This window comes from Stegostoma tigrinum, chromosome 4 (assembly GCF_030684315.1).
Source record: "Stegostoma tigrinum isolate sSteTig4 chromosome 4, sSteTig4.hap1, whole genome shotgun sequence".
NCBI classification, from domain to species: Eukaryota; Metazoa; Chordata; class Chondrichthyes; order Orectolobiformes; family Stegostomatidae; genus Stegostoma; species Stegostoma tigrinum.
In genome coordinates this window covers 63,716,875-63,744,696 of record NC_081357.1, presented here as the reverse complement: position 1 = coordinate 63,744,696, position 27,822 = coordinate 63,716,875, and the positions used below count along the sequence as shown (strand labels likewise).

At 38.9% G+C, this 27,822-nt stretch overlaps 1 protein-coding gene across 3 annotated transcripts in view; it reads left to right on the top strand.

Annotated features, from left to right (window-relative positions):
- tbc1d32 (TBC1 domain family, member 32) overlaps positions 1–27,680 on the top strand; it is a 228,770-nt gene extending 201,090 nt beyond the window's left edge. For 2 of the 3 annotated variants that reach the window (XM_048531423.2, XM_048531422.2), the window contains exons 33-34: positions 4,215–4,403; positions 26,043–27,679. In XM_048531423.2, coding sequence (XP_048387380.2) covers positions 4,215–4,403; positions 26,043–26,153 — 300 coding nt within the window. In that variant the 3' untranslated portion in view covers positions 26,154–27,679. Of the gene's footprint in view, positions 1–4,214; positions 4,404–26,042 lie in introns of all 3 variants that reach the window. The other variant, XM_048531424.2, reaches the window with a different exon arrangement.
- The last annotated feature ends 142 nt before the right edge of the window (positions 27,681–27,822 follow it).

Here is a 27,822-nt window from a genome sequence, read left to right as displayed (position 1 = left end):
TTCAGGTTGGTGATATATTTTTGCAGAATTGATCTGTATATCCTTTTACCAAACACAGTAAAATACACCGATCTGAATCTTGAATCAAAATCTTCCCACTAGAAGGTAATCTAAAGTTTATCTTGATTACTTAGCATATGAATGGATAACCTTGTACAACTTTCAGTCAGATTCAGTTTAGTTTGTACTGAATTATTGGTGATCTTTGTTGGAGCAGTGGTTGAGCTCAGGAGTGGAAATATATTAACGAGGGTATGACTTCTGATTCTATCATATTATCCTTTCTAAAAAGAAAAAGAATTCACTTGAACATGAAGATTATTCTTCAGTGGAATGTTTACATGAGGTTCTATCATATGGAACCTGATGTTTTGCAATCTTTAAACTAAAGAAATTCTTATTAAATAATTCAACTGCAGTAATTAGTTAGTGTCTAGGGACTCACATGAATAAAAAGTCTGATTTCACAGTAACTAATGAGATCTTCCCATTTTGAGCATGAGGGACTTCAATCTGCATATCATCTGGGCAAACAAATTGAGCATGAAAGCTGTGAAGGGTCAGTGTCTAAAGTGTGTCAAGAATGGCTTTCTAGGGCAGTATGTTGAGGAGCTGACCAAAGGATGGCTATTTTCGATCAAGTATTATGTCATTAGAATGGGCTAATTAAGACTCTTGAGCATATTATGATAAAATGTCACATTATGTTTGAAGGTGTGGTAGTTCAATCTGGAGCACAGTGTTAAATTTGAATAATGTAAATTAAGAAGACATGGCATGAATTGTCCAAATTTTGATGTACGTTAAACTATGAAACTGTATAGAAACAATGTGTAGTCTTTAAAGAAATGGATTAGTGCATGGATGAGATAGGGTTGGATGGATATAGGCCAAATGCATGCAGATGGGGCTAGATTAATTGTGAAAACTGGGAGGCATTGTCAAGTGGGGCTGAAGGGCCTATTTTCTTGCTGTAAACCTCCAGTATTCTATGACTATTACATGACTTACTGCAACAATACATTATTTCAACATGCAAAAAATGTCAGCCATTTATGGGAAAGTAGAATAGAATAGGTAACTAATCTTGCAAATAACATAAAAACAAACTCTAAAAGTTTCTATAGTTATGTAAAAGAAAAGACATTTGGCTAAAATAAATCTGGATCCATTACAGACAGATTCAGGAGACTTTGTCACGGACAATAGAGAAATGGCAGAGAAGCTGAATGTTTACTTTGTGTCCGTTTTTGTGGAGGAAGATACAAGAAATCTCCTAGAATTAAAGACTCGAGCTACTAGAGAGAATGAAGAGTTGAAGGAAATGAGTATTAGTTGAAAGATTGTACCACAGAAATGAGTGGGGCTGACAGTTGATAAGTCCCTATGACCTAATATTATACGTCTCAGAAAGTTGAAGGACATTACTATAGAGGTCATTGATGAATTGGGGATTGTCTTCCAAAATTTCAAGTCTGGAATGATTCTTGCAGATTGGATGGCAACAAATGTAATCATGTTTTTTAAGAAGGAAACGAGAGAGTAATTTGCAATGGCAAATCTGTCAAGCTTACATCAGTACAGAAAATGTGATAACAATTATAAAGGATCTGGTAAATGGAAACTGGGATGATAATAACAAGCTAAATTGGCATATTAAATTTGGATTTGCAAATAGTAAATTGTGTTTGACAAACATTTGAGAGTTTGTTGAGAATGGTACTAACGTAATTGATAAATTGGAGTTGATGGATATAGTATACTTGGATTTTCAGAAGGCTTTTAATGAGATCCTCATTAGAAGGCTGGTTCATAAAATTAAAGAACATAAGATAGAAGATAATGTATTTGCATGGATTTAGGATTGGCTAAAAAGCAGGAAGCGAAGAGGAAGAATAAATGGTTCACACGTGTATTGGCAGACAGACTAGTGGGGGACTACAAAGATCAATATTTAGGTCCCAGCTGTTCGCAATATTTTTCAATAATTTGACTGTGAACACCAAATGTAACGTTTTAAAATTTGTGGATGATGCAAAGCTAGGCCGGAATGCATGTTACAAGAAAGGTTTGCAGTGGTTTCAAAGAATTTGAACAGGCTTATTGCATGAGACAGAACATAACACATGGAACATTTGGCAGAAAAATATGAGTTTATCCAGTTTGGTAAGAGGAATGGGTGTGTGTATTAAATGGTAAGAGATTGGAAAGGGCCTAGATATCTTTGTCAATATGTTACTGAAGGCTAAAATGCAGGCGCAGGAAGCTGTAGAAAGGCTAATGAGATATTAGTCTTTATCACAAGAGGATTTGACTGCAAGAGTAGTAAAGTCTTGCATAAATTGTATAGAAGTTTGGTTACATTGCACCTGGAGTACTGTGTGCAGTTTTGGTCTGTTTTGAGTCAGAGTCATACAGCATAGAAACAGACCTTTTTGATCCAACTTGTCCATGCTAACCAAGTTTCCCAAACTAAACTAGCCCCACTTGCCTGTGTTTGGCCCATATCCCTGTAAACCTTTCTTATTCATGTACCTGTCCAAATGTCTTAAATATTGTAACTGTATCTGCATCTACTGCTTCCCCTGGCAGTTTATTCCACATACGAGCCACCCTCTGTGTAAAGATGTTGCTCCTAACATCCCTTTAATATATTTTTCCACTCATCTTAAAAGTATGCTTCCTAATTTTGAATTCCCCTGTTTACCTCAGGAAGATATTATTGCTAAGGAGGAAATGTAATGAAGGTTCACCTGACTTGTTTGAAGGATGACAGGGCTGCCCTATTAATAGATTTTGAGTGAACTGGGCCAATATCTCTCAAGTCTTGAAAAATGAGTAGTCATCTCATTAAAACCTACAAAGTACTTAAAGGAATTGACAGGGTAGCTGCAGTTAAGATGTTTCTTCTGTTTGGAGAGTCTTGAATCTCAGAACACAATTTGAAAATGAGACAGGTTTACATTTAGGACTCAGATAAGGAGTTTTTTTCACTTAGACGGTTGAGAATCGTTAAAATTCTTGGCTGTAGTGCTACACTTGGTCTTATGAATTCATGGTTTTGCCTCTTGTGTTTTTTTAGAGGTAAATCTGAATTGAAGAGGGAATTTGTGAAAGGAAACTAACCTTTCCATTGCTAAGTAAGCCAAGACTGAAGCTGAATTTGAAAACCAAAATTTCTGATTGAAACTATGTAAAAAGAACTCAGTCATAGATGATGATTGCAGCGTTATACAGACAGGCTGAAGACAACAATGGAAATGCAGACATGCTAAGGATGAGCAAAGCTATAGTTATTGCAGCTGTTTCTGCTTCTTGGCGATAACATTGGTAATCTATGTCATCCAGCCCTTCATAAATTAAGTTACAGAGGCTCTGCAGAAAAATGAAGCTTTTTGGTAAAAACTGTGCCTTTGGAATTTGGGTTAGTTATGCACAGCTGTTGTCTGCAGATCAAGGTAGGTGATTGCCTAGTGGTGTTATTGCTAGACTATTAATTCAGAGACCCAGGTAATGTTCTGGGCACCTGGGTTCAAATCCCACCTTGGCAGATGAATTCAATAATCTGGAATCTAGAGTCTAATGATGGCCATGAAAGTATTGCCGATTGTCAGGAAAAACCCACCAATGTCTGGCTTACATGTGACTTAGACCCACAGCAATATGGTTGGCTCTTAACTGCCCTCTGAGCAATTAGGGATGGGCAATAAATGCTCGTCCAACCAGTGCCAACCACATCCCATGAATGAATTTAAAAAAGGTAACTTTGAGAAGAGGAGCTGATTTTGTTTTGTGATAAAGTCACAATTTTTAAAGATTTCCTTTCTGAAATTGATATATGCTTTTGGATTGCAAAATTTATCTTAGTTGTACCCACCATTTAACATGTAATCTATAGTTTATCATTGACCACAATTTGAATGTTAATTGCTGTTTAATTCATGTTGACTTTGGACTTTTGGAATGCAGGTGATTAACTAAGGAAGCATTTAATGTTTATTTTGTTTGATTCTTGTATTGTAAAATAAATGTTTGTTTTAGATTGTGGAATTGTGTGGCTTTATTTTTTGGTGAACCACAGGATTTTGGATTTCTTTAAAAAATGTCAGTGATCTTGACTACTATTGGAACAATGCACTAATGATTGAATTTGGGATTGATGTTTTATTATGACTAGGAGTAAGTCTAAACTGTTTGTTCTTTATTTCACACAGATTTGTCAACACTGGCTGGCTCAATGTTTCTGGAATTATTTAAACTGGACTGAAATTGGTCATTACATTGCCATTTGTATTATATTGGGTCCTGACTATCAAGTTTACATGTGTATAGCTTTGCTGAAACATCTAGAGCAAGAGATTCTTCACCACATGCAGACTCAGGATCTGCAGGTTTTTCTCAAGGTAAACACACAATATTTTTTTTTAGAAAAGAGCCTGGAGTTACAGGTAATGAACAACAATGAAAAAATACTATCTGTATATTTGAAGGTTAAACAAAGTTTGTGTACTCTGATTATTTGAGTTTTTCTGACAGTGATTGAATTGAATGACTGCAAGAAAGAAACTAAAATGACATAATGTTGACAGCGTAGTCAATTTAGATTGTTGATAATCGATAAACATCTTGCCATTGGAGTTAGTTTCACCCAGTTGGTATAAATACAACTAATGCTCTGATGACTTCATTTTGTAAGCCAGCTAAAATGCTTTATTGTTTCAGAAGTGATGAAATTTCAATAAAGCGTGATGCATTTGGTGTACTAAATTGGGCAAATAGCTCATTCCAGTCAATATAGTCATATCCTTTGCAAGATTTCCTGAGGAGTTTGCTGTCTAAATTACCTTGTCCTTTATGCTAAATGAATGATCTTAACAATTGTGACACTGGTATCATGTCCATCACATAGATTTTTTTGCTATTAACTATGGAGAAGACTGTAGGGGGTTACAATATATTTGTTTTAATTTGGAGACAAAGGTGTGTATGAGGATTTTATATGGTATAAACCATTCTTTGAAGATTTTGTCCTGCTGCTCAGTAATGGATGTGTGGTTTGGGAATTGACTTCGATGTGTTGATTTCAATGTTATCAGCTTGCCTCCACATCCAAGTAAACACTTCAAACCTCATAAATACCAGGTCCCTATTATTATGTGTTGATTTGTATTCAGATGCAGACCCAGTTTTGTTGCATAATATTTTTCAATGTGAAAACTAAGAGCAGGAATAGACCATTCTACCATTCAAGCTTGCTCTGCCATTCGGTGTAATCATTGCTGATCATCCAACTCAGTACCCTGAAACAACAAGGTGTACAGCTGGATGAACACAGCAGGCCAAGCAGCATCAGAGGAGCAGGAAAGCTGATGGTTAATGACTGAGCTGTGCAGTTGTTTGGTGCGAACCGAGGGTATGTGTTCTGGAACACTTATGTCACGAACCATTTCAACTTCCCCTCCCACTCCTTGGACGACATGTTCATCCTGGACCTCCTGCAGTGCCACAACAATGCCACCCGAAGGTTGCAGGAACAGCATCTCATATTTCGCTTGGGAACCCTGCAGCCCAATGGTATCAATGTGGACCTCACAAGCTTCAAAATCTCCCCTCTCCCAACCACATCCCAAAACCAGCCCAGCTCGCACCCGCCTCCCTAACCTGTCCTCTCACCTATCCGTTCCTCCCACCTCAAGCCCCACCCCTGTCTCCTACCTACTAGCCTCATCCTGCCTCCTTGCCCTGTCCATCCTCCCTGGCTGACCTATCCCTTCCCCAACTCCCAACCTACACTCACTGTAACTGATGTCCATTTCAAGCCCACCGACTCCCACAGCTACCTAGAATACACCTCCTCCCACCCACCCTCCTGCAAAAATTCCATCCCCTATTCCCAATTCCTCCGCCTCCGCCGCATCTGCTCCCACGACAAGACATTCCACTCCCGCACATCCCAGATGTCCAAGTTCTTTAAGGACCGCAACTTTCCCCCCACGGTTATCGAGAACGCCCTTGACCGCGTCTCCCGCATTTCCCGCGACACATCCCTCACACCCCGCCCCCGCCACAACCGCCCCAAGAGGATCCCCCTCGTTCTCACACACCACCCTACCAACCTCCGGATACAACGCATTATCCTCCGACACTTCCGCCATTTACAATCCGACCCCACCACCCAAGACATTTTTCCATCCCCTCCCCTGTCTGCTTTCCGGAGAGACCACTCTCTCCGTGACTCCCTTGTTCGCTCCACACTGCCCTCCAACCCCACCACACCCGGCACCTTCCCCTGCAACCGCAGGAAATGCTACACTTGTCCCCACACCTCCTCCCTCACCCCCATCCCAGGCCCCAAGATGACATTCCACATCAAGCAGAGGTTCACCTGCACATCTGCCAATGTGGTATACTGCATCCACTGTACCCGGTGCGGCTTCCTCTACATTGGGGAAACCAAGCGGAGGCTTGGGGACCGCTTTGCAGAACACCTCCGCTCAGTTCGCAACAAACAACTGCACCTCCCAGTCGCAAACCATTTCCACTCCCCCTCCCATTCTCTTGATGACATGTCCATCATGGGCCTCCTGCACTGCCACAATGATGCCACCCGAAGGTTGCAGGAACAGCAACTCATATTCCGCCTGGGAACCCTGCAGCCATATGGTATCAATGTGGACTTCACCAGTTTCAAAATCTCCCCTTCCCCTACTGCATCCCTCAACCAGCCCAGTTCGTCCCCTCCCCCCACTGCACCACACAACCAGCCCAGCTCTTCCCCCCCACCCACTGCATCCCAAAACCAGTCCAACCTGTCTCTGCCTCCCTAACCGGTTCTTCCTCTCACCCATGCCTTCCTCCCACCCCAAGCCGCACCCCCCGCTACCTACTAACCTCATCCCACCTCCTTGACCTGTCCGTCTTCCCTGGACTGACCTATCCCCTCCCTACCTCCCCACCTACACTCTCTCAACCTATCTTCTTTACTCTCCATCTTCGGTCCGCCTCCCCCTCTCTCCCTATTTATTCCAGTTCCCTCCCCCCATCCCCCTCTCTGATGAAGGGTCTAGGCCCGAAACGTCAGCTTTTGTGCTCCTGAGATGCTGCTTGGCCTGCTGTGTTCGTCCAGCCTCACATTTTATTATCTTGGAATCTCCAGCATCTGCAGTTCCCATTATCTCTCTCTCTCTCCTACACTCACCTTTACTGGCTCTAACCCCGCCTCCATGACCTGCCTGTCTCCTCTCCACCTGTCTTCTCCTTTATCCATCTTCTATCCATCTCCCCCTTTCTCCCAATTTATTTCAGCATCCCCTTCCCCTCCCCCATTTCTGAAGAAGGATCTAGACCCAAAACATCAGCTCTCCTGCTCCTGTGATGCTGCTTGGCCCGGCTGTGTTCATCCAGCTCTACATCTTGTTGTCCAGATTCTCCAGCATCAGCAGTTCCTACTATTTCTGCAACTCAGTATCCTGTTCCCTTTAACTCCTTAGAATTATATCTAATTTCTTCTTGAAAGCATGGCCTCAACTGCTTTCAATGGCAGACAATTCATCAGTCTTACCACTATCCGTATGATAAAATTTCTTCTAACCTTAGTCTGAAATGGCCTACTGTGTATCCTTAGATTGTGTGACTCCTGGATCTGGACTCTCCAATCATCGAGAACATTGTTCGTTCATTTGCCACATCTAGTTGGTACAGCAGCTGAGTAGCTAGCACTGCTGTCTCACAGTGCCAGGGACCTGGGTTTGATTCCAGCATCAGGCAACTATGTGTGTGGAGTTTGCACTTCTCCCTGTGTTTGCATGGGTTTCCTCTGGGCGATCCAGTTTCCTCCCAGAGTCCAAAGATGTGCAGGTTAGGTGGATTGGCCATGCTGAATTGCCCGTAGTGTCCAGAAATGTGCAGGTTAGGTGGGGTTAGCCATGGGAAATGCCGGGTTACAGTGATAGGGTAGAGAGGTGAGTCTGGGTGAGATGCACTTTGGGGGAGTTCATTGTGGACTTGATGGGCCAAATGGCTGCTTCCACACCGTAATCTGTAGGGATTCACTGTAGGGATTCTATAATTCTAGCCCTGCTAAAATTTTACATGTTTCTATGAGATTTTCCCCTCATTCTTCTAAATTGCAGTGAGTATAATCCTAACCAATCCAGTCTATTATCATATACCAGTTCTGACATCCAAGGCATCAGTCTGGCAAACTTTCACTTTACTTCCTACATAGCCAGAGCATCCATCCTCAGATAAGGAGACCAAAACTGGAGGTATTGAAATCCATGTACAGTTGCAGCAAGTAATTCCTGCTCCGGTAATTGAATCATCATCCTATGAGGGCCACCATACTGTTTGCCATCTTTACCACCTGCTACACTGTCACTACTTACTTTCAGCGACTAGTGTATAAGGACACCCAGGTCTTGTTGCTTATCCCCCTTTTCCATATCTATCACCATTCAGATATTAATTGGCCTTACTATTTTTGCTACTGATGTTGATAACCTCAGATTTAACCATGTTATGTTTCATCAGCAATGCATTTGCCTGCTTACACATCTTGTTCAAATAACACTGAAGCAACTTTGTATCATCCTCATAATTCACCTTCTATCCTACTTTATGCTGCCTGCATCTTTTAATATAAATGTTGATAACAGTTTCCCTTTCATTAACTTAGTTATCATTAATGAAAACTGGTAAGAAACCTCATCCTGCAGTTAAATAGCTACATCATTTACATCACACTTGGAATTGTATAACAGCATTTGTTTTGGCAAAGGTATTGTATTACTTTGAATGATCAATGTAATTGAGCACAGGTGAACTCTGCTAATCAAAATTAAGCCATTTATTGAACTACGTTATATGGTATTGTGGTTAGAGTACAAATCTATTAACTTTGTCAGTTCAAGTCCAATTTGAACTCATTGAAATTGAAGAATTAAATGGTAGTCCTATTATCTCATTGTCAGCAAATGCCTCTGATGCAAAAAGTTGTGATTTCAAACCTCTCCAACACTTATGCTGTGATTCAGTTCCAAACTTGTAAGTTATAAATTTGAAATTCATTTATTCTCACAGAAAGGTGGAAATGTGAAATTTGCTGCCAAATGGAGTGGTTAAAACAAATAGCATTAGCATATTTGAGGGGAGGCTTAATGTACACGTGAGAAAGAAGAGCATAGATAAGTCACAGGATTGGTGGGGTGGGCCATATGTTGGAATAGAATTTGAATGGAAAGGGACTTGTATGTAGTAAAATGCTAATGTACTCTTGACAAGGTCAAGGTAAAACAACGTTGACCTCATGTCACAGATTTCTGTAAGACTGCTATGTGACAGTTTCTGTAAGAGCTATTTTTATACAGTACCATTTTGATATCAGTGAATCTGAGATACAGGTATAAAAAAATTAACTGAATGTGTAATGTCTTTGCATAACACTGCTACTTTTGTGGAGGTGCTATCTAATTTTAGTTAACATCGGACAGCATGATATCACCTTAGCCACAATCAGTCCTGAAAAAGGGTCACTAAACCTGAAGCATTAACTCTCTTCACAGCTGATGCCAGACCTGATGAGTTTTCCCAGCAATTACTGTTGTTTTTTTTCCTGATTTCCTGATAATTGGGTTTTTCTTTCTTTTTTGTTAAACTGATTTATGTTCACAATGGTTGAAGGCAACAGTACAGTGATAATTTTGGAAGTTAATCGGTTCAGTTCCTCAGAACTCAGTTTACAGATCCACAGTCCTTTCAGCAGTCACAGTTGAGATGGGTTGTTGGCTTTATTTGTCATTAATTTATTCAAAAACATGCTAGATCAAAATAAAAGATGAAAAATGCTGATATTTCAATTATTTAAACAGGAGTATGCTTTATCAAGATGGGAGCGGAGAAAGTGCAGAAAGTCTCTAAAGAATGGAACAGAATTTAACTGAAAACTTTGAGAGAACAAAAGCCATTTTCTCTGGTGTGCTTTTCCTATTAAAGGAACTATCAGTTCTACATTAGTCCTTAGTCTCATCGCAATCCCTGACTGAATGTCACATGTAGGTAATGTGAACAACCTCTCAGTATGAATAAAACTTTGGCAGCAGTGAAAGGGGATTGTATTCAGGGTGCTAACAGAAAGTTTCTAAACATGCAAGAAATGGAGTGTTTCAAGGCATTCTTTGAGATAACAGCCATCAGAAAATAATTGGAGAAAATCCACCAAAGAGTAAGGACCTCTTCAGAACTGACTAGTGCTGAGTTCCCGAGCAAACTGTGGTTGTGATGATGATGCAGTGAACATTCCCTTTGAGTTGTGTAGCTACGCACACGAGCCAGCGAAAACTGTGCAGCTGCTATCCGCAGCATGAGTCACAGCTGAACATAGACATCAGAGTTCTGTGCAGAAGAAGCAAAATTGACAGGAATGCTGAATTGAACCCATCAAATCCAGGGAATTTATCAGTCTTAAACCCCATTAATTCCCCTAATGTTCAATGTCTAGTGATCATTAAAGTATCTATTTCCTGCTGTAGGATGCAGAAGCATTCATTCAACTCCCCCGCCATTTCCTGGTTCGAATTCATTATTTCCCCGTCCTCATTCTATAAAGGGCCAAAGTTCACTTTCATTTCTCTCTTCCATCTTATTTAATGTTGAGAACAACTTCTTGTCCATTTTTATATTACTCCCTAGATTACTCACAAAGTCTATTTTTTCCCTTTGTTATATTTTTGATCACTTATTGTTTACTTCTAAAATGTTTCCAATCCTCTAGTTTACCACTAATCTTTGCCATGTTGTGTATTTTTTTTCCCTTTCAGTTTGACGTTATCCATAATTCCAATGGCTAGTTGCTGGTTTATCCCCTTCCTAAAATCCTCCTTACTGGGGATGTATCTTAGTTGTCAATCATGAACTGGTTTCTTAATCTTCTGCCACTGTTAATCAACTGGCTTTTCTGCTAAACTCCTTTTCCAGCCCATTCCAACTAATATTACCCTTATTTAGATGTATTCCCTTTACGGTATTTAAATTTAGTATCATTGTTTCCTTGGGGATCATTTACTCTGCGATCATATATTAAACCTCATTATGCATTTCCAAATCCAAAATAGCTTGATCTCTGATTGGATCCATAATATATTCCACAACAGTTCTAGAAAACTGTTTCAGAGATAGGAGGAACTGCAGATGGTGGAGACTCTGAGATAACAAGGTGTAGAACTGGATGAGCACAGCAGGCCAAGCAGCATCAGAGGAGCAGGAAGGCTGACTAGGCCCTTCATCAGGAAAATCTTTCTGCATTTTTTCTGCATTTAGCCTGTCCAGTCCCATTAGGATTTTATATTTTTCCATGAGATCCCACCATCATTCTTCTAAATTCCAGTGAGTACAAATCCAGTGATCTGACCTTTCTTCATATGTCAGTTCTGCCATCAAGGGAATCAGTCTGGTGAGCCTTCGCTAGACTCTGTCAATATCAAGAATGTCCTTCCTCAGACGAAGAAACCAAAACCGCACACAGACATTGCACCACTCAAGGAGGCCAATAGTTACTTGGACATTTTGCTCTGTCACCTCTCAAACGAGATCATTCAAGTTTGGTCTGTGACCAGGGACAGGAAAGAGTGTCTGCAAGCGTGGCTGGCTTGGGGACCCAGAAGGTAATGTTCAAGGAGCCTTGACCACTGCAATTGTCCAACAGCTATGAGGTTCCAGAGAGGGACACATTGGGTTATGAAGTAGAAGGCTTGGAGAGTTATTTAGATAATAATAGAGTAGGACATGAAGGGACACAATTATAACACATTATAAAAGCGAATAGATCAAAAGGGAAAGAAATTGTAAAAACAAATTTGATGGCTCCTTACTTAATTGCACGTACTATTTGAATAAAAATAAATGCATTATCTGCACAAAGAGGTTAAGTGAACTGTCTTATAGTCATTATAGCCAGCTCTGAGGTCAAAGTGATACATTGACTTCAGTTTCAGAAGTTATACTACACATGGACCTCAGAGGTTCGGTGCACTGGACAAAAGGATGGAGTATTGATCATTACAAAGATGTGGGTTAAATGATTTACTCACTGGAACTGAATATTCAGGGATATATGACAGGCAGAAAGCAAAGGATGATGGTGTAACTCTATTAGTATGCAATAGAATAAGCACAATAGCAAGAAATGATCTTGGGTTGGAAGATGTTGAATCTATGTGGGTGGAAATAAAAAATAAGGGAAAGAATACATAGCAGCCACATTTTTTTCCCCATTAACTCTGCTTTCTCTGCACAGATGCTGTCAGAACTACTGAATTTCTCCAGCATTTTGTGTTTATGTTTTAGATTTCTAGCATCTACAGTTCATTGTTTTGTTTGCCTCTTTCTCATTCTTGCATGATTCCCTGGAGTGCTAAATTCATACATTCTAATGTAAGTTGCACAGAAGTGCTAAGTAACACTACATTGGTTAGTTGAAAATGTCCTCATATAAAGAGACTACTGGAGTCACTGATGAGGTTCCTTTTTCAGCTAGTTATTATTAAGCTGCTCTTTTGCTGGAACTCTTGGAGGGGAGAAAATACCCTGGTAAAGGCTGGCAACTACAGAATTTAAACTGTGACTTTCCATTTATGTCAACCACAAACTACATCTACATAACAAAATAACATAAAATCATTAAACTTACTTATTTAATGTACACTGGGATGTTTTTTGCAATGAAATTGAATTGCCAGCATTGTTGGAAGATCGTGGGCCTATATCATTGGGAAGTGGTCAGAGTTCAGCTTTTGACGGTCAATAGCATAGTTAGAAATGCTGATATTTTGAATCATTATCAGATTCCCAAGAACTTTTTTGATGAGTGTAATTTCTGAAGTTTCCTTTCGTACTAACCACCTAGATCTGTGAAAACCGAAATCAAGTCCAGAAAGTGTTGCTAGGCAACTGTCAGCACCAAGGCTTTCTCTACTCTTTCCCAAAGCCAGATCTTTCAACGATTATCTTCTATTAACTCCCCGAGTGTTTTGCTTGTATTTTTCTGTCGAATCATTTTACTTCCTGTATGCAACAGGTAGATCATATCATACATTAAACTGTCAACCTCAATTTCCAGGAACCCACATGATGAAGGGTCTAGGCCCGAAACGTCAGCTTTTGTGCTCCTGAGATGCTGCTTGGCCTGCTGTGTTCATCCAGCCTCACATTTTATTATCTTGGTAAAAACCCTCTTTGATTTAAGAAATGTCTACACCATTCTGTATCAGATTTCACAGACTGTAAATATATAAACATATTCCCAACAATCTCAATCCTAGAACTTTACTGCAAGAGTCCCTTGGTCGTACCTTAAGCCAAGTCATCTTCAGTTTCTTCAGCAATGTCCTTCCTTCCATTATAAGGTCACAAGTGGGGATTTTTGTTGACTATTGCCTCACTACAAACAATCAATCTCTCTATCATTGTCACACAGTAGCAACAGTGCGCACCAAATAAAACTTGCAACACTGCAGCAAATCATTAAGTTTCCTTTGACATTATCTTCCTAACCCTCTTAGGGCAAAGGCAGCAGTTGCAGGGAAATATCAGTGCTGGAAAATTTTGAAGCCAATTGCCATCCTGACACGGAGCTGTAATCACTGTTTGGACAGTCATTGGGTCAGAATCCTGGAACTTCTTTCATTTGTGGGCGGACTGAATTTTGAACTGCAACAATTTAAGGAAGTGACTCTGTAACCTCTTCTGTAGAGCAGTTAGGAATGGGCATCAAATTCTTGTCTTGCCAGTGATATTGACAGCCCATAGTTTAATAAATAAACAAAACAGAAGGAAGCCTTGTAAACTTAAATACCCTACCCACAATCAAATATTTCCCTATCATGTAGCTGCATGACATATGTTAAATTGAATCCTTCTCACTCTGGCAACTGTGTATTTGACAGCAGTCTGCACAAAAGGCCATTAGCAAAAGAAGGATAGCTTTGTTACATGGATCAGTAATTAGTTTGATAATAGGAGGCAGATTGAAAAGTCAGACGATTGAATGGGTTGGATTTTCACCAGGGTCACAAGACGATGTTTTCTAGCAAGTCCTGTTTCCAGCGATCTATGATAAGGACTGAATCTAAACATGAACAAATGGCCTTGCATTATTGTTAGAGGTAAATATTCATGTTTGCAAATGATATTAAGTTAGGAAGCACACTCAATTATAGGAAGTGGACAAGAAGTTATAATGGGACTGACTAATTGAATGAGGATGTGATTTACTGTGGAAAGGGAGTCAAAAAGAAATATTCCCTTCATAATGGGGGCTTCAGTGCTGCAAAATATCAGCTATAACGTATAGTGTAAGAAGATTCATTTGTAACTTTCAGAAGAATGTGACTAGTTGAAAAATAAAAGAAATGTATAAACCTATAGGAAGATGACCATAAAGGACTAGGAATAAAAGAATTAGGCCATTTGACCCACAAACCTGCTGTGTCATTCAGTAAGATCATGGCTGACATGATTGTGGCATTAATTCCACTTTCCTGCGTGTCCCTTGTTAAATCTTGACTCCCTTGTCAATCAAAAATCTTTATAATATTGTATTGAATTGTTTCATTAGCTTCCACAGCCTGTCAGGGAGGACAGTTCCAAAGACAGACTGCCTTCTAAAAAGAAATAAATTCTTCCTCCTCTCCATCTTAACTTATTTTTAAGTTTTTTTTTTCCCCAGTACTAGATTTCTCCACAAAATGAGACATTCTGTCAGCATTTACCTTTCAAATCTCCTTAGAATCTTAACTGTTTCAACAAGACAGCCTTTCCTTCTTCTAAACTTCATTGTGTAGAGACCTAGCTTGCTCAACATTTCCATGGAAAACAAAGTCCTCATCCAGGAATCAGTCCATTGAAGCTACCATGAACAGCTTCAAATGCGAGTACATCACTAAATAAAGTGACCAAAACTGTACATAGTACTTTAGATATGGTGTCAACAATATCTTGTACAGTTCTAGCAAGATTTTCCAACTTCAATATTTTAAGCCCATACAATAAATGTCAACTTTCCGTTACTTCCTTCCCAATTACTTGCTGTACTTGTGTGCTTACCTCTTGTGATGAGATCACCAAGATTCCTTTGAACCATAAAATTTTATAGTCTTCCTATTTAAGTAATGTTCTATCTTTATATTCTTCCTGACAAAGCAGCCAAAGTCATGTTTTCTACAATGTACTCCATCTACCATTTTTTTGCCCACTCACTTAACCAATCTATATCCATCTGCAAGTCAGTATCCTCACAACTTGTTCGCCTATCTTTCTTCAAATTGCCAGCTAATTGGTTACATTATACTCAACTCTTCCTTCTACATCATTAATATGGATTCTAAATAGTTGAAACCATTGTAGCGATTCCTGTGGTATTCCACTAGTTACACTTGAGAGTTACAAATGACCCAATGGTCTTGACTGTTTCCTGTTAGTTAGCATGTCGTCTTTTCACAATTCAAAAAATCATAATGCTATCTATTTAATAATGGATTTCAACGTTAGGCTACCGATCTATAGTTTCCTGCTTTTTGTTCCCCTCCTTTCTTAAACCAAGTAATGGATAGCTCTGAGTTTCTACAGTCTCCTTTCAATGACTCATGGTACATAGATCTCAGAGAAGTCATGAAACATAGTATGCTTTAAAGGCCTTACCCGTGTGTCTGTCCATGTCTAATCAGCAAACTAAGCCCTTGTCACTTCTGTGCCCCCTTTAAATTCACATTTCCCTGAGCACGCACTTTCATTCTACATCCTTAGCTTAGAGCCCGGATCTATAAAAGAAAAATGTGTATGAATGGTCGTTAACATATCCGCACAGAATGAATGGGATTTCTTAACTAATATTAATTTGGCTGTTCTTTCATTGATCTCTCTTGGCAATGCCTCTATTTATTTTGCAAGATTCAGAGTTTTGAATACCTTAAAAACTGCTATTGATCTTTTAATGATCTTTTTTATCAGTTTTACGGTGTTGTAGAATACCAATTCTTTTTGCAGAAAATGGGTGCCTTTTTTCCTAAGATGGTTTATACATGCCATCATTTCTGTGGTGTTCGTTGGCTCTCCATATAGTATACGCAATGTGAATGGCCATGAAAGGGCCACAAATTGGCATAGAGGATATTAGGGACTCATCACAGGATATGGGCATGCACAAGGGGTCTGTGAGCAATGGGGTGGATGGGGCATGATTTGGTGAGGAGTGGAAGGGTGATTGATTTTGAGGGGTAAATGTCTTAAATGTAACCCAAAAACTGGGATGAAGTCCCAAAGGACTAAGGTAGGTGTTCACTTAGGCCAGCTCTTCACCTGGCTGTCCCTGTTGCTGACTTGATTTGTTTTTGAGGTGGCAAGCCAGACTTTATCCCCACCCATCTGCCCCAAGGCAAAAATCATTTGATGGGACACTTTCCACTGTGGGAGTCTGTTCAGTTGATCCACCAATCGATCAACCATTTTCAAAACAAAACTCCAAGCTAGAATATCTATTATCTTGAACCTTCAGGAGCATCTTTGGGAATTTAGGAACTGGACTCTGGTTTTAAGGTTTTATTGCAACAGTCCATGCGATCCAGTCTATTTTGTCACCTCACTTCATAGATATCTGCCTTTGCTCCATAATGCTTCACACTTGCCGCTGACAAATAAAAGATCAATCCCAGTTCTTAATTAACTATCAATTGAACACCAATTTTCATTTGCATATTCCATTACTCTTTATTTGAAGAAGCATTACTTATTGCCCAACTCAGATTTTTAGAAGGTGCTCGCTTGCCTGGGCTCCTCAGTGACATTTTCAGAAAGTGCAGTATGATATTTTACTAATAATTGGCAACACCCAGATATACCTTATCATCTCCTCTCTCAGTCATTCTACTGCTGCTAACTTATTAGAATGATATCCAACACCCAGTACTGACGACCTAAAATTTTTCTTAAATTAAATATCAGGAAGACCATAAAGTCATTGTTTTCAACCTATGCCCAAAGCTCAGTTCACTGCCGTTGTTGACATGCTTGCTGTGCTGGTAAGTTTGTTCGCAAATGTTTCATCACCATGCTAGGTAACATCATCAGTTACCCAAAAAGTCTGGTCTGTCGATACCTGCACAACAGACCACAACAGGAAGGCAAAATCTATTCAGAGACACTAGTCTCTCTTCCATACTTTAAGGACATATCTGAAATGATCACCAGATTGCCCCGTCCCCTAGGAATCAAGGTAGCCCACAAACCAATAGCTACACTGCAACAAGTACTGATGAGAATAAAGGATCTGACAATCATAATTAACAGAACCAACGTTATTTACAAGACACCTTGCAAAGACTGCCAAAAACATTACTTGGGGAAGACCAGATGGAAACTACCCATCATGATTCACGAACATCAACTTGCCACTGAGAGGCATGACCAACTATCACTCATTTCAGAACACGTGGCCAAACAGGGACACCTATTTGACTGGGACAACGTAGCCATCCTAGGTCAAGCCAAACTAAGACATGTATGAGAATTTCTGGAGGCCTGGCACTCAAACCAGAACATCATTAACAGACATGTAGAACTGGACCCCATGTACCAAACACTAAGGAACAAACCCAGAAGTGATACCACCCACCCTAACAAACCAAGACACATAAATAGCAAGTGGGACAGAATACTGATGCTTCACTGGAGGCGCGCTGATGATTTTACCTAGCAGGGTGACGAAATGTAGGTGAACAAATTTACCAGCTCAGTGAGCAAGTCAACAGCCACATTGACATCCTGAGCTACAAACTTGCTCAGAAGTCTTGAGCTCAATTCACTAGCTCCTTCCTCTGGAAGGTAGAAGAGAGAAATGATCTTGGTTAAATTGCAATAACAAAGTAAGCAGTACTAAGCAAACAATGGCAACATTGGCTGAGAAAACCCGGGGTCCTGATGGACTTTTATCCTATAGTCATGAAACTGCTGACTTAATGAGGTAGTGGATGTGTTAGTGTTAATTTTCCAAAATTCACTAGATTTTGAAAAAAATTCCATCAGATTGTAAAGCAGAAACTATAACATCCGTTGAAGAATGGAAGAAGGCAGACAAAAGGAAACTATTAACCTTTGACATTCTGCCACATACAAGGTTATTATGCAAATCAGGAAATCGTGGTGGATAGAACTTTAGCTGGCAGGCAAAAAAAAAGCAGAGCATAACATAAATGGGTCCCTTTCTGACTTGCAGAATATAATGAGTGGAGTTCGACCGGGTTCTGTTCTAAAGCTCAACCTCTTTACAATTTATGTCAATGATGTAGATGAGGGGAATGATGACATGTAGGGAAATTTGCATGTGACACAGTGATAGGTAAGGAAAGTGTAGTGAAGAAGACATAAGGTTGTGGATTGATATAGATGGACTGAACGAGGGAAAACCTGATAGATGGAAAATAATGGAAGAAAATGTGAAGTGGTTCACTTTGGTGAGAAGAATAAAAATGCAGTGTTACTTAAATGGAGAATGACTGCAGAATTCCAAAGTGCAGAGGGCTATAAGCTTTCTAATGTGTGAGACACAAATATGTTTATATGCAAGAACAGTGAATAGTTAGGATGGCTAATGGGATGCTCTTGTTTGTTACGAGAATACTCTCTCTAAAAGTACGGATGTTATGCTTCACGTATATAGTCACTGGTATGACCCCATCTGAAATACTGTGTGCTGTTTTAGTCTCCTTACATAAGGAAGGATATGAATGGATTGGAGGTGGTTTAGAGGGAATTTACCAGATTGATACCTAGAGGTTGCCTTATGAAGAAAGTTTGGGTAGACTGGGCTTGTTTTCACTGGAGTTCTGAAGAGTAGGAGGTGATTTGATTGAAGTCACTCAGATCCTGAAAGGCCTTAACAAGGTGATATGAAAAGGATGTTTCATCTTACAGGTGAGTCCAGAATTCATAGGCACTTTTTAAATATTAGGGGCTGCCTTTTTAGGAGAAATGAGAACTTATTTTAGTTTTTGGTCTGTGCAACGTTTGAATTCTGTGCCTTTGACGGCAGTGCAAGCATCATCATTGAATATTTTTGGGCCAGTGGGAGATAGATTCTTGTTTGGTAAGGAAGTCATCAGAGGTGGATGGGAATGTGGAATTTGAAATTCAAGATCAGCCATGATATTACTGAGTTGAAAGGCCTACATCTGCTCCTAAGTCATATGTTTGTATCTTCTGCTGTGTGGTGCATTTAGTTCATTTTTACCACTCAAATTCAACAGCATCCTGCCATTCACTGCATTTGAAGTAGATAGCAGGTAGCTGTTTTTGGAAAGCTAACAGCAGAGCAGTGTAACTCAGGCAGCAATTTTGAATAAGAATTTATATTTCAAACTTACAATTGTCCATTGCCTCAAATTGTATGTTAATACTGCCAAGCACCTGACATTTTACCTGTCAGCAAATTCTTGCCTGTTAAACTATTTACAAGTCTGTACAAAACAAAATTTCTTTTCATTCTTGCAGAGAAAAGCAAATACCTTTGGGAGGGCATCATTAAAAGATGATAATGTTATATTACATGCAGATCATGTTCTGATGAAACATGAAATCTTATCATTTTGGTTTTAGAAAATTGTCCCTATTGTGCACTTCCAAGCAAATGATGAGTGTTTGCAAATCTGAAGATAAACTAGATGAAAAATGCATAAACATCCATTCATTCTCTGAGGAGTAAGTGTATTATTATTCAGCAGCATAGTAGTTTTTTAATCAGAAAATGGAGTTGCAATGGCAAAAGATGAGGTACAGGTCAGATTGCAGAGCTTTGTGGCACTAATGGTAATTGAAGAGCTACAAACCAAGCAAATGAGCAGAAAAGTAAATATACTTGGTTATTTGCCTTAAATTCAGTGTATTTCTATTTTGAGAATTTGCTGTTTCTGCAGTCTCCAGTGAAGCAAACTACTTATTCCACTAATTTAATCCTATACTTCATTGATTTTGGCAGATGATGAGCAGTGCCATATGATTGAAGTTAGCCTGTATTATAATTTTACTTTCAATTGCTTAAATACTGTTATCCACGTGGTGCTCTGTAAAAAATATACTTGACATAGACTTATACAGGTTATATCAAAGTATTTCATAATTATGCAATATGCTGAGATTATGATAAACCCTTTAATACATAAAATTATCCTATTCCATATAGATCACTGTCTATTCCATTGTATTCATAATAAAGAAAAGATAAAATTGCCATCGTCCTATCAGACCATAGGGCTTCTCTGACATTAAAGAGAAATGACTGGTGATGGTTTGACTTGAGGATTACCACACCCCGGGCAAAGGTTTCAGCTGAGAAGGAGAATCTTTTGTAGTAACATCACCCAGTGCAGGAAATGAACCTGTACAGTTGGTATTATTCTGCATTGCAAACCAGCTATTCAGGCAAATGAGCTAAATGATCTCCAGTGCACACAGTATGTGGTATGGTGACCTTCAGGTTAGTTTATTTCTAATGAGAGAGCAGTGCTGTAGCCTGGTTGGAGTATGGTGACTTTTTACTTTATTCATAGTACAGAGATTAAACTTGGCTGTTTCTCATTCCTTTGACTCCTAAGTTAAAGCTTATCCTCTCTAAATTAAAGCAGAGAGCAAACAATTAAATATGAATGTAACTCGTCAGAGTATCTTTAATCCTATTTCCAGTTATAAGACTATAAGAAATAAGAAGATGAGGAGGCCATTCAACCCCTTGAGCCTGCTCTGCCATTCAGTTGGATCATGGCTGATATGACATACCTCATGTCCACTTTCCTGCCTTTTCCTCATACCCTTGATTCCCCATTAACATGAAGCTATCTATTTCAGCCTTAAATAAACACGAGAACTTTGCCTCCAAGCTCCCCGTGGCAATGAGTTCCAAAGTCACTCAACCCTCAGAAGAAATTCCTCCTCATCTCAGACTTAAATTGGTGCCTGTTTACTCTGAAAGTATTCCCACTGTCCCTACACTGTCCCATGAGGGGTAATGTCCTCTCAATATTTACTGTCAGGCCCTTTAAGAATCCTATGTTTCAATATGATCTCCTCTCATTCATCTAAACTCCAATGAGTAAGTCTCAATGATTAACCTTTGCTCATAAGAAATCCCCTCCATACAAGGGATTATCCTAGTCAGCCTTCTCTGAATTGCCTGTAATAAAAGAATATCTTTCCTTAAATAAGGAGACCAAAACTCTTCACAGTACTCCAGAAATGGCCTTTATGGCATATTCTACAGTTGCAGAAGACTTCATTATTTTTATACTCCAACCCCCTTTTAAATAGGAGTTAATATTCCGTTTAGATCCTGATCACCTGCCGCGATTGTGTGCTAGCTTTCTGAATTTTATACTCAAGTACCCCCAAGTAACTTTGTTTTGCAGCTTTCTGCAGCTCTATTTAACAAATAACCTATTTTGGAGTAGATTTGTAGCTCGGGTTGTGGGTCTTGTTGTTGGTTGGCTTGCCGAGCTGGTTTGTTGTTCTGCAGACATTTTGTTACCCTGCTGGGTAACATCATCAGTGTAGCCACCAATGAAGCATCGTTGTGTTTTCCCACCTGGTTTCTAAACTCTGGAAGCTGTTGAGCTGGATTACCTCACTCCTGGTTTTCCTTCGCAGCAGAGTGTACATGGGGCTGAGTTCTATGTGTTTGTTGATGGCTTTCTTCGTGGCGTACCAGGCTTCTAGGAATTCCCTTCTGATCAGGAGCACATTGGAACTAACCACAAGACTCCTACGACCGCGGGAATCAGAGTGACACACAAACCCACATCAACCCTACGACGTGTTCACCCGATCCAGAGATCCACTTCCCACTATGGACAGGACTGTAGTCATCTATAAGATTCCCTGCAGAGACTGTGACAAACACCACATCGGTCAAACAGGAAGGAAATTAACAACAAGGGCACATGAACACCAATTGGCTACAAAAAGATACGACCAATACTGACTCATCTCTATCCACATGGGATAAGGAGAACCACTAATTCGACTGAGACAGCACCAGGATTCTGGGACAAGCAAAGCAGAGACAGGCACGGGAATTCCTAGAAACCTGGTACTCCACGAAGAAAGACATCAACAAACACATAGAACTCAACCCCATATACACTCCACAATGAAGGAAAACCAGAAGTGAGGTAATCCACCTCAACAGACTCCAGAGTTTAAGAACCAGGCAGGAAAACACAACAGTGCTTTGTCGGAGGCTGCGCTGATGATGTTACCAAGCAGGGTGATGAAACGTCTGCAGAACAACGAACCAGCTCGGCAAGCCAGCCAACCGCAAGTAACCTGTTGTTTTGCTCTCCCTTCCAAAATGAACAACTTTACATTTATCTACGTTATACTCCATTTGCAAACTTTTTGCCCACTTAACTTAGTGATATCTCTGTAAAAATTGTTTGTATTCCCCATAGAGTGTGCCTTTCTACCTTTTTTTAATGTCATCTGTGAATTTGGCTACAATACGTTCACTTCCTTCCTCTAAGTCATGTTGGATAGGTCCGTTGTGTGTGAAGTATCAATGTGTGAGATTTGTTGAATTTTAACTGCATACAATCACGAAACAATTGCTATACTTCTAGTAATACCATACCAATGATGTTGCATTTATTCACTGGAATAGATTAGTGTTAATCTCTTATTTTTCTACTTTACTTTCTGGTTAAGCAACTAAAGTACACATCCTGTCTTCTTATTTTTACACAAATCATTGAGACATTACTGTCTTTTCTATGACTTGAGTTACAATGAACTATGGAGTAAGTGTAAATTTCTTTATTTAGAAAAATGTCAATATTATTTTGATGTGTTTCTTCATCACTATGAATCTGAAGTACAAGCTAATGAAAGAGCAGTGAAAGCAATGATATGGTTTTTGCGATCTCTGAGCTGAGCTCAAGCAGTAAAAGTTTTCTACGGTTTCTGCCTGGTAGCATAACTGTATCTACAACAGTTATGAACCAAAATCTTCAAATTATCTCAATGACTTAATAGTTGAGGATTGACCAACATAGTTTAATAAAGTATTTATGTTTGGTCAATATTTGAAATGTAAGAAAATATGAAAGAAGTCATTTACATAGTGGAGAATGTTAAGTTTTTCTGCATTCTCAAGGCAAACAAAATGGTGTAATTTATCACAGGAAATGAAATATAAATGTAGGGATGATTTGTTGCAATAGAATAGTGCACTGACAAGACCACATATACCTATTACTCTCTCCAGTTTTGATAAATTTATTTCAGAAAGGAAACAAATGCATTGGAAACAGTTCAGAGAAGATTTACTTAACTGATTCCAGAGATCGGAGTTTAACTAATGATGCAAGGTTGGATTATCCACTGGAGTTTAGGAAAGTGAGGGGTAATCTTTGTTTTTAAAATACAAGATCCGGTGACAGGAATGGAATTCCAGTGGAAGGGACTAGAACTACAGGACTGATTAAAAGTAAGGGATCACCTGTTTAATGAGATGAGGAGAATTTTTTTTCTGGATATTGAGTGTCTTTGGAACCCTGCTGCGGAGTGTGGTAGAAGCTGTGTCATGTAATAATTTTAAGTTAGAGGTGGATAGGTTCTTGACTAACAAGAGAATCAAAGTTATCAGGGTAAACAGAAAGGTGGAGCTAAGGTCAAAAATGTGTCAGCCATGATCTTATTAAATGTTGGAGTAGGCTCGAAGAATTAAATGGCCTATACCTGTAGGGAAGGTGATGGCCTAGTGCTATTATCACTGAACCATTAATCCAGGGACCGTGGTTATATCCTGGGGATGTTGGTTCAAATGCTGCCATGGCAGATGATGGTGGAATTTGAATTCGATAAATATCTGCAATTAGGAGTCTAATGATGACCATAAAACTATTGTCAGTTGTCAGGAATAACCCATCTAGTTCAGTAAATCCCTTTAGGAAAGGAAACTGCTGACCCAGTCTGGCCTACATACGATTCCAGATCCACAGCAATGTAGTTGACACTTAATATAGTTTGGTATATGTAATAAATGCCAGCCAGGCCAGTGACACCTGATTCCTGTGAATGAATAAAAAATAATGTTTGTATGTTCATTATTTAAAGGAAGCTAATACCACAACATTCAGATAAGTAGAAAACACTGAAGCAGGAAATATTTGTAACAAGGACTGCCCTTTGACAACATGACAACGTTCACACAAATAGGCACAGCATGTAAACATACATACATGTGTGCCAGAAACCATGCTGCCAAATGAAATGTGATAGCACAAACCATTGGTTTACAGAAGCAGTTTTTCTACTCTCTGAATATCTCCAGATAAATTATAGTGTGCTTCACAGATTGATTGCCAAGATTCATAACGGTCTGCTGCGTGTTGCACAAAATCATCATTATATGAGTACATCTCTGGCCACCAGCCATACTGTAAGCAACTGAAAAGCAAGAAAAGTGAAGAGAAAGCCTTTACAGCCCCTTGATGACTACTTATTTTGGCAATAGTGTGGAACACAGACTGATTGTAGAAAAGCATTTTGTAAACAGAGTATTAACTTTTGGAATTTGAAGTAGAAGATAGACAAAACATCTATAGTAATACTAAAAAAAATTGTTAGAATCTCATTGAACAATCCAGCTATGCCATAACAGGTGTTAGCTGTAGTACCCAGGAATTTGGAGAGCATTGCAATCCCAAACTACTACATCGGCTCTGAGTGATCTCAGCTCAAGGATCTTTGGTTCAAAGCTGTTAAGCTGAAATTCCAGCCACAGATTTTGTGGGGCATCAGGGAGAGAGAGAGTTACCTGAACACTGTTCCCTGAGGCAATCATACCTCCTAAGTAGAACTTCAAAATCAGTCAGTAGTTAAAAACTGGAGGATGTGAGTGGATATTGTGATCCAATAAAAATATGATAGTGGCTCCTTAGCCCTTGACTCTGAACAACAGATATGAAGTTATTTTTTCCTGTATGGATAAAACCAAGGGGAGGTTTCATGGTCATCATTAGACTCCTAATTCCAGATATTTACTGAATTCAAATCCCACCATCTGCCATAGCAGGGTTTGAGCACAGGTCCCTGGAATATTACTAGGGTCTCTGGATTAATAGTCAAGCAATAATACCACTAGACCATCACCTCCCCTTGTCAGTATAGTTATATAGAACATAGAACAATACAGCACAGAACAGGCCCTTCGGCCCTCGATGTTGCGCCGACCTGTGAACTAATCTAAACCCCTCCCCCTACACTATCCCATCATCATCCATATGCTTATCCAAGTTGTCCTGTAATTTTCCATTTATTTCATTATCAATTTTCCAGGAGGAAGCAATCAATGGATTTCAAGTTAGCAGCTACCTCAACTTTATGACAAACCTGGAAAATTCCTACAGGACAACTATACTGACAAGGGGAGGTGATGGTCTAGTGGTATTATTGCTTGACTATTAATCTGGAGACCCTAGTAATATTCCAGGGACCTGTGTTCAAACCCTGCTATGACAGATGGTGGAATTTGAATTCAGTAAATATCTGGAATTAGGAGTCTCATGATGACCATGAAACCATTGGTGATTATCAGAAAAAAACCCATCTGGTTCACTAATGTCCTTGCCTTGTCTGGCCTGCATGTGACCCCAGACCCACAGCAACATCCAGTGCTTAATTCTCTATCCTAGAAAAAAGGATCCTTGCCATTTAACTAACTCATCTGTGATTTCTTTCATCTTCAGTTATCACATTCAAATTAATTCATGGTATCCTTTAAAGTGACTATATAAATTCTGTGAACTACTAGTACATAAGAGTATTTGAAATAGCACAAATCAGAGAATCCCCTTATAATAAGGAACGATGATGATCAGAAAAAAAGTGTATTTGCAGTTATTTCCAAAAACATTTGTAATTAAGGAACTGTTGCTTTTATTCTGATTATCTGCTCCTACTTTATCTGTCACAATAATTTTCCATTTATTTCATTTTCAATTTTCCAGGAGGAAGCAATCCATGGATTTCAAGTTAGCAGCTACCTCGACTTTATGACAAATCTGGAAAATTCCTACAGGACAACTATACTGACAGAGATGGAAAACATTAAATCATAGTGAATGTAACTTAAAGGCTAAAGGTTTATATAATATCTTGTGACACTGTCATCTTTAATTATTATACACAAATTTTCTGAAAATTTGAATAATACAAAGTAATTGTATTACGGACCTATCCAATTAAGTTAATTACATCTGCAGTAAATATAACTCCTTATTTAGGTTCAATAGCGAGAAAGAAATGCATGTTAAATGGTGCCAATTTGCAAACTACCATAAGCTGTCAAAATCAGCTGTAGCATATTAAATAAAACATATTTCTATAGGAATGTTGTGTAAGTACGTTCCTTTGCATTAGGCTGACCAAACTCCTTTTCTCTGGTGTTATTACGTTACGTTACTGTGAAAGCAAACATGCTCAATACAGTGAGGATCAATATTCACAAGTAACATTATGGTTCTCCATAATTATCTCCAGGGTTTCTGTGAACCTCTGATGAAATTATGAAAGATTGTTTGGAGAACTCCAGTGAAATTACAATTCCAGAAGCTATAAATGGGAACATTTGTTAATTAGCTAATGTACAATAGACTGCGGGTCATATGATCTTAGTGAATCTAGTTATTTGTAAGTAGGCAGGAAATTTTACTTGTGGAAAGTTACAGGTTTTTAGTTTGTCAAATTAGAAGTGTGCATGTGCTATATTTTGGGACTATATCAGGACCGTTTTTGTTTTAAATCCAATGTAACAAGCAAAAGTAAACTTCATATATATGACTACATTATCTGTACATTTATATCACAGTAAAATATTTCACAAAATAGTTGTACAGCCAACCTGCTTATGAAGAAATTCTGATATTACAATAATTCTCTCACCTAAGTATAGGGGATATTAATAGTGTTCTCATTTGTTCCTATTCCTTGCAGAACTCAGACTGTGACCACAGAGATGCAAAATTGCTATATGGTAGCCTATTTAAAGCACATGCAAATAACAGAAATATATTATTCAGCCAATTGCTGTGAGTTCTGTTTGTAGCAGTAATGGGCACTAAGAACATCAATGTAAATGCTTGTACTCCTATGTAATTAGTGCTTAATTAATTATGAATTGTTACTAATTTTTCTCAATTTACAAATTAATTACCTTACTCTTTACTTTTACAGTGTTATATTTCTTAGCCGTTAATACAAAACTACTTTGCATAGGCTTTCATATACTTATGCCTGTTCACTCAATTGAAGCACTGTTTACTTGTAATTTTCATGTTTCTGTATGCATTGTAATGCAATGCCTGCATTTTGATCCATAATTACTGTACTTAGTTTCTATAAAGAATTTTGTCAATGTGCATTCCACACTGGACTTTGGCTGTGTAACATTAAAATCACTGGAGGCACATATCTAAAGAACTGATTTTTCTTACAGAAGTTGGGGTGAAGGGTCTTTGGGCCTCTGATGTCACCGGGTTTCTCTAACATAAGTTGCTTTCAATTCAATGGAATTCAGATTGCTGAAGTATTTTCACCAGAAATCTCTATTTTAACAGTATTAAAGGTAGTGAATATATTATATATTATTGCTCTATAATTAGGTTTATCTGCTTTTATTAACAATATTAACAGTTTGATCAAAAATGTTGTGTACTAGATTATTTCACTAAGCGCTGTATCTTTAAAATAATTTATCAGTAAATTGTGTCTATACTGATGACTAGCTTT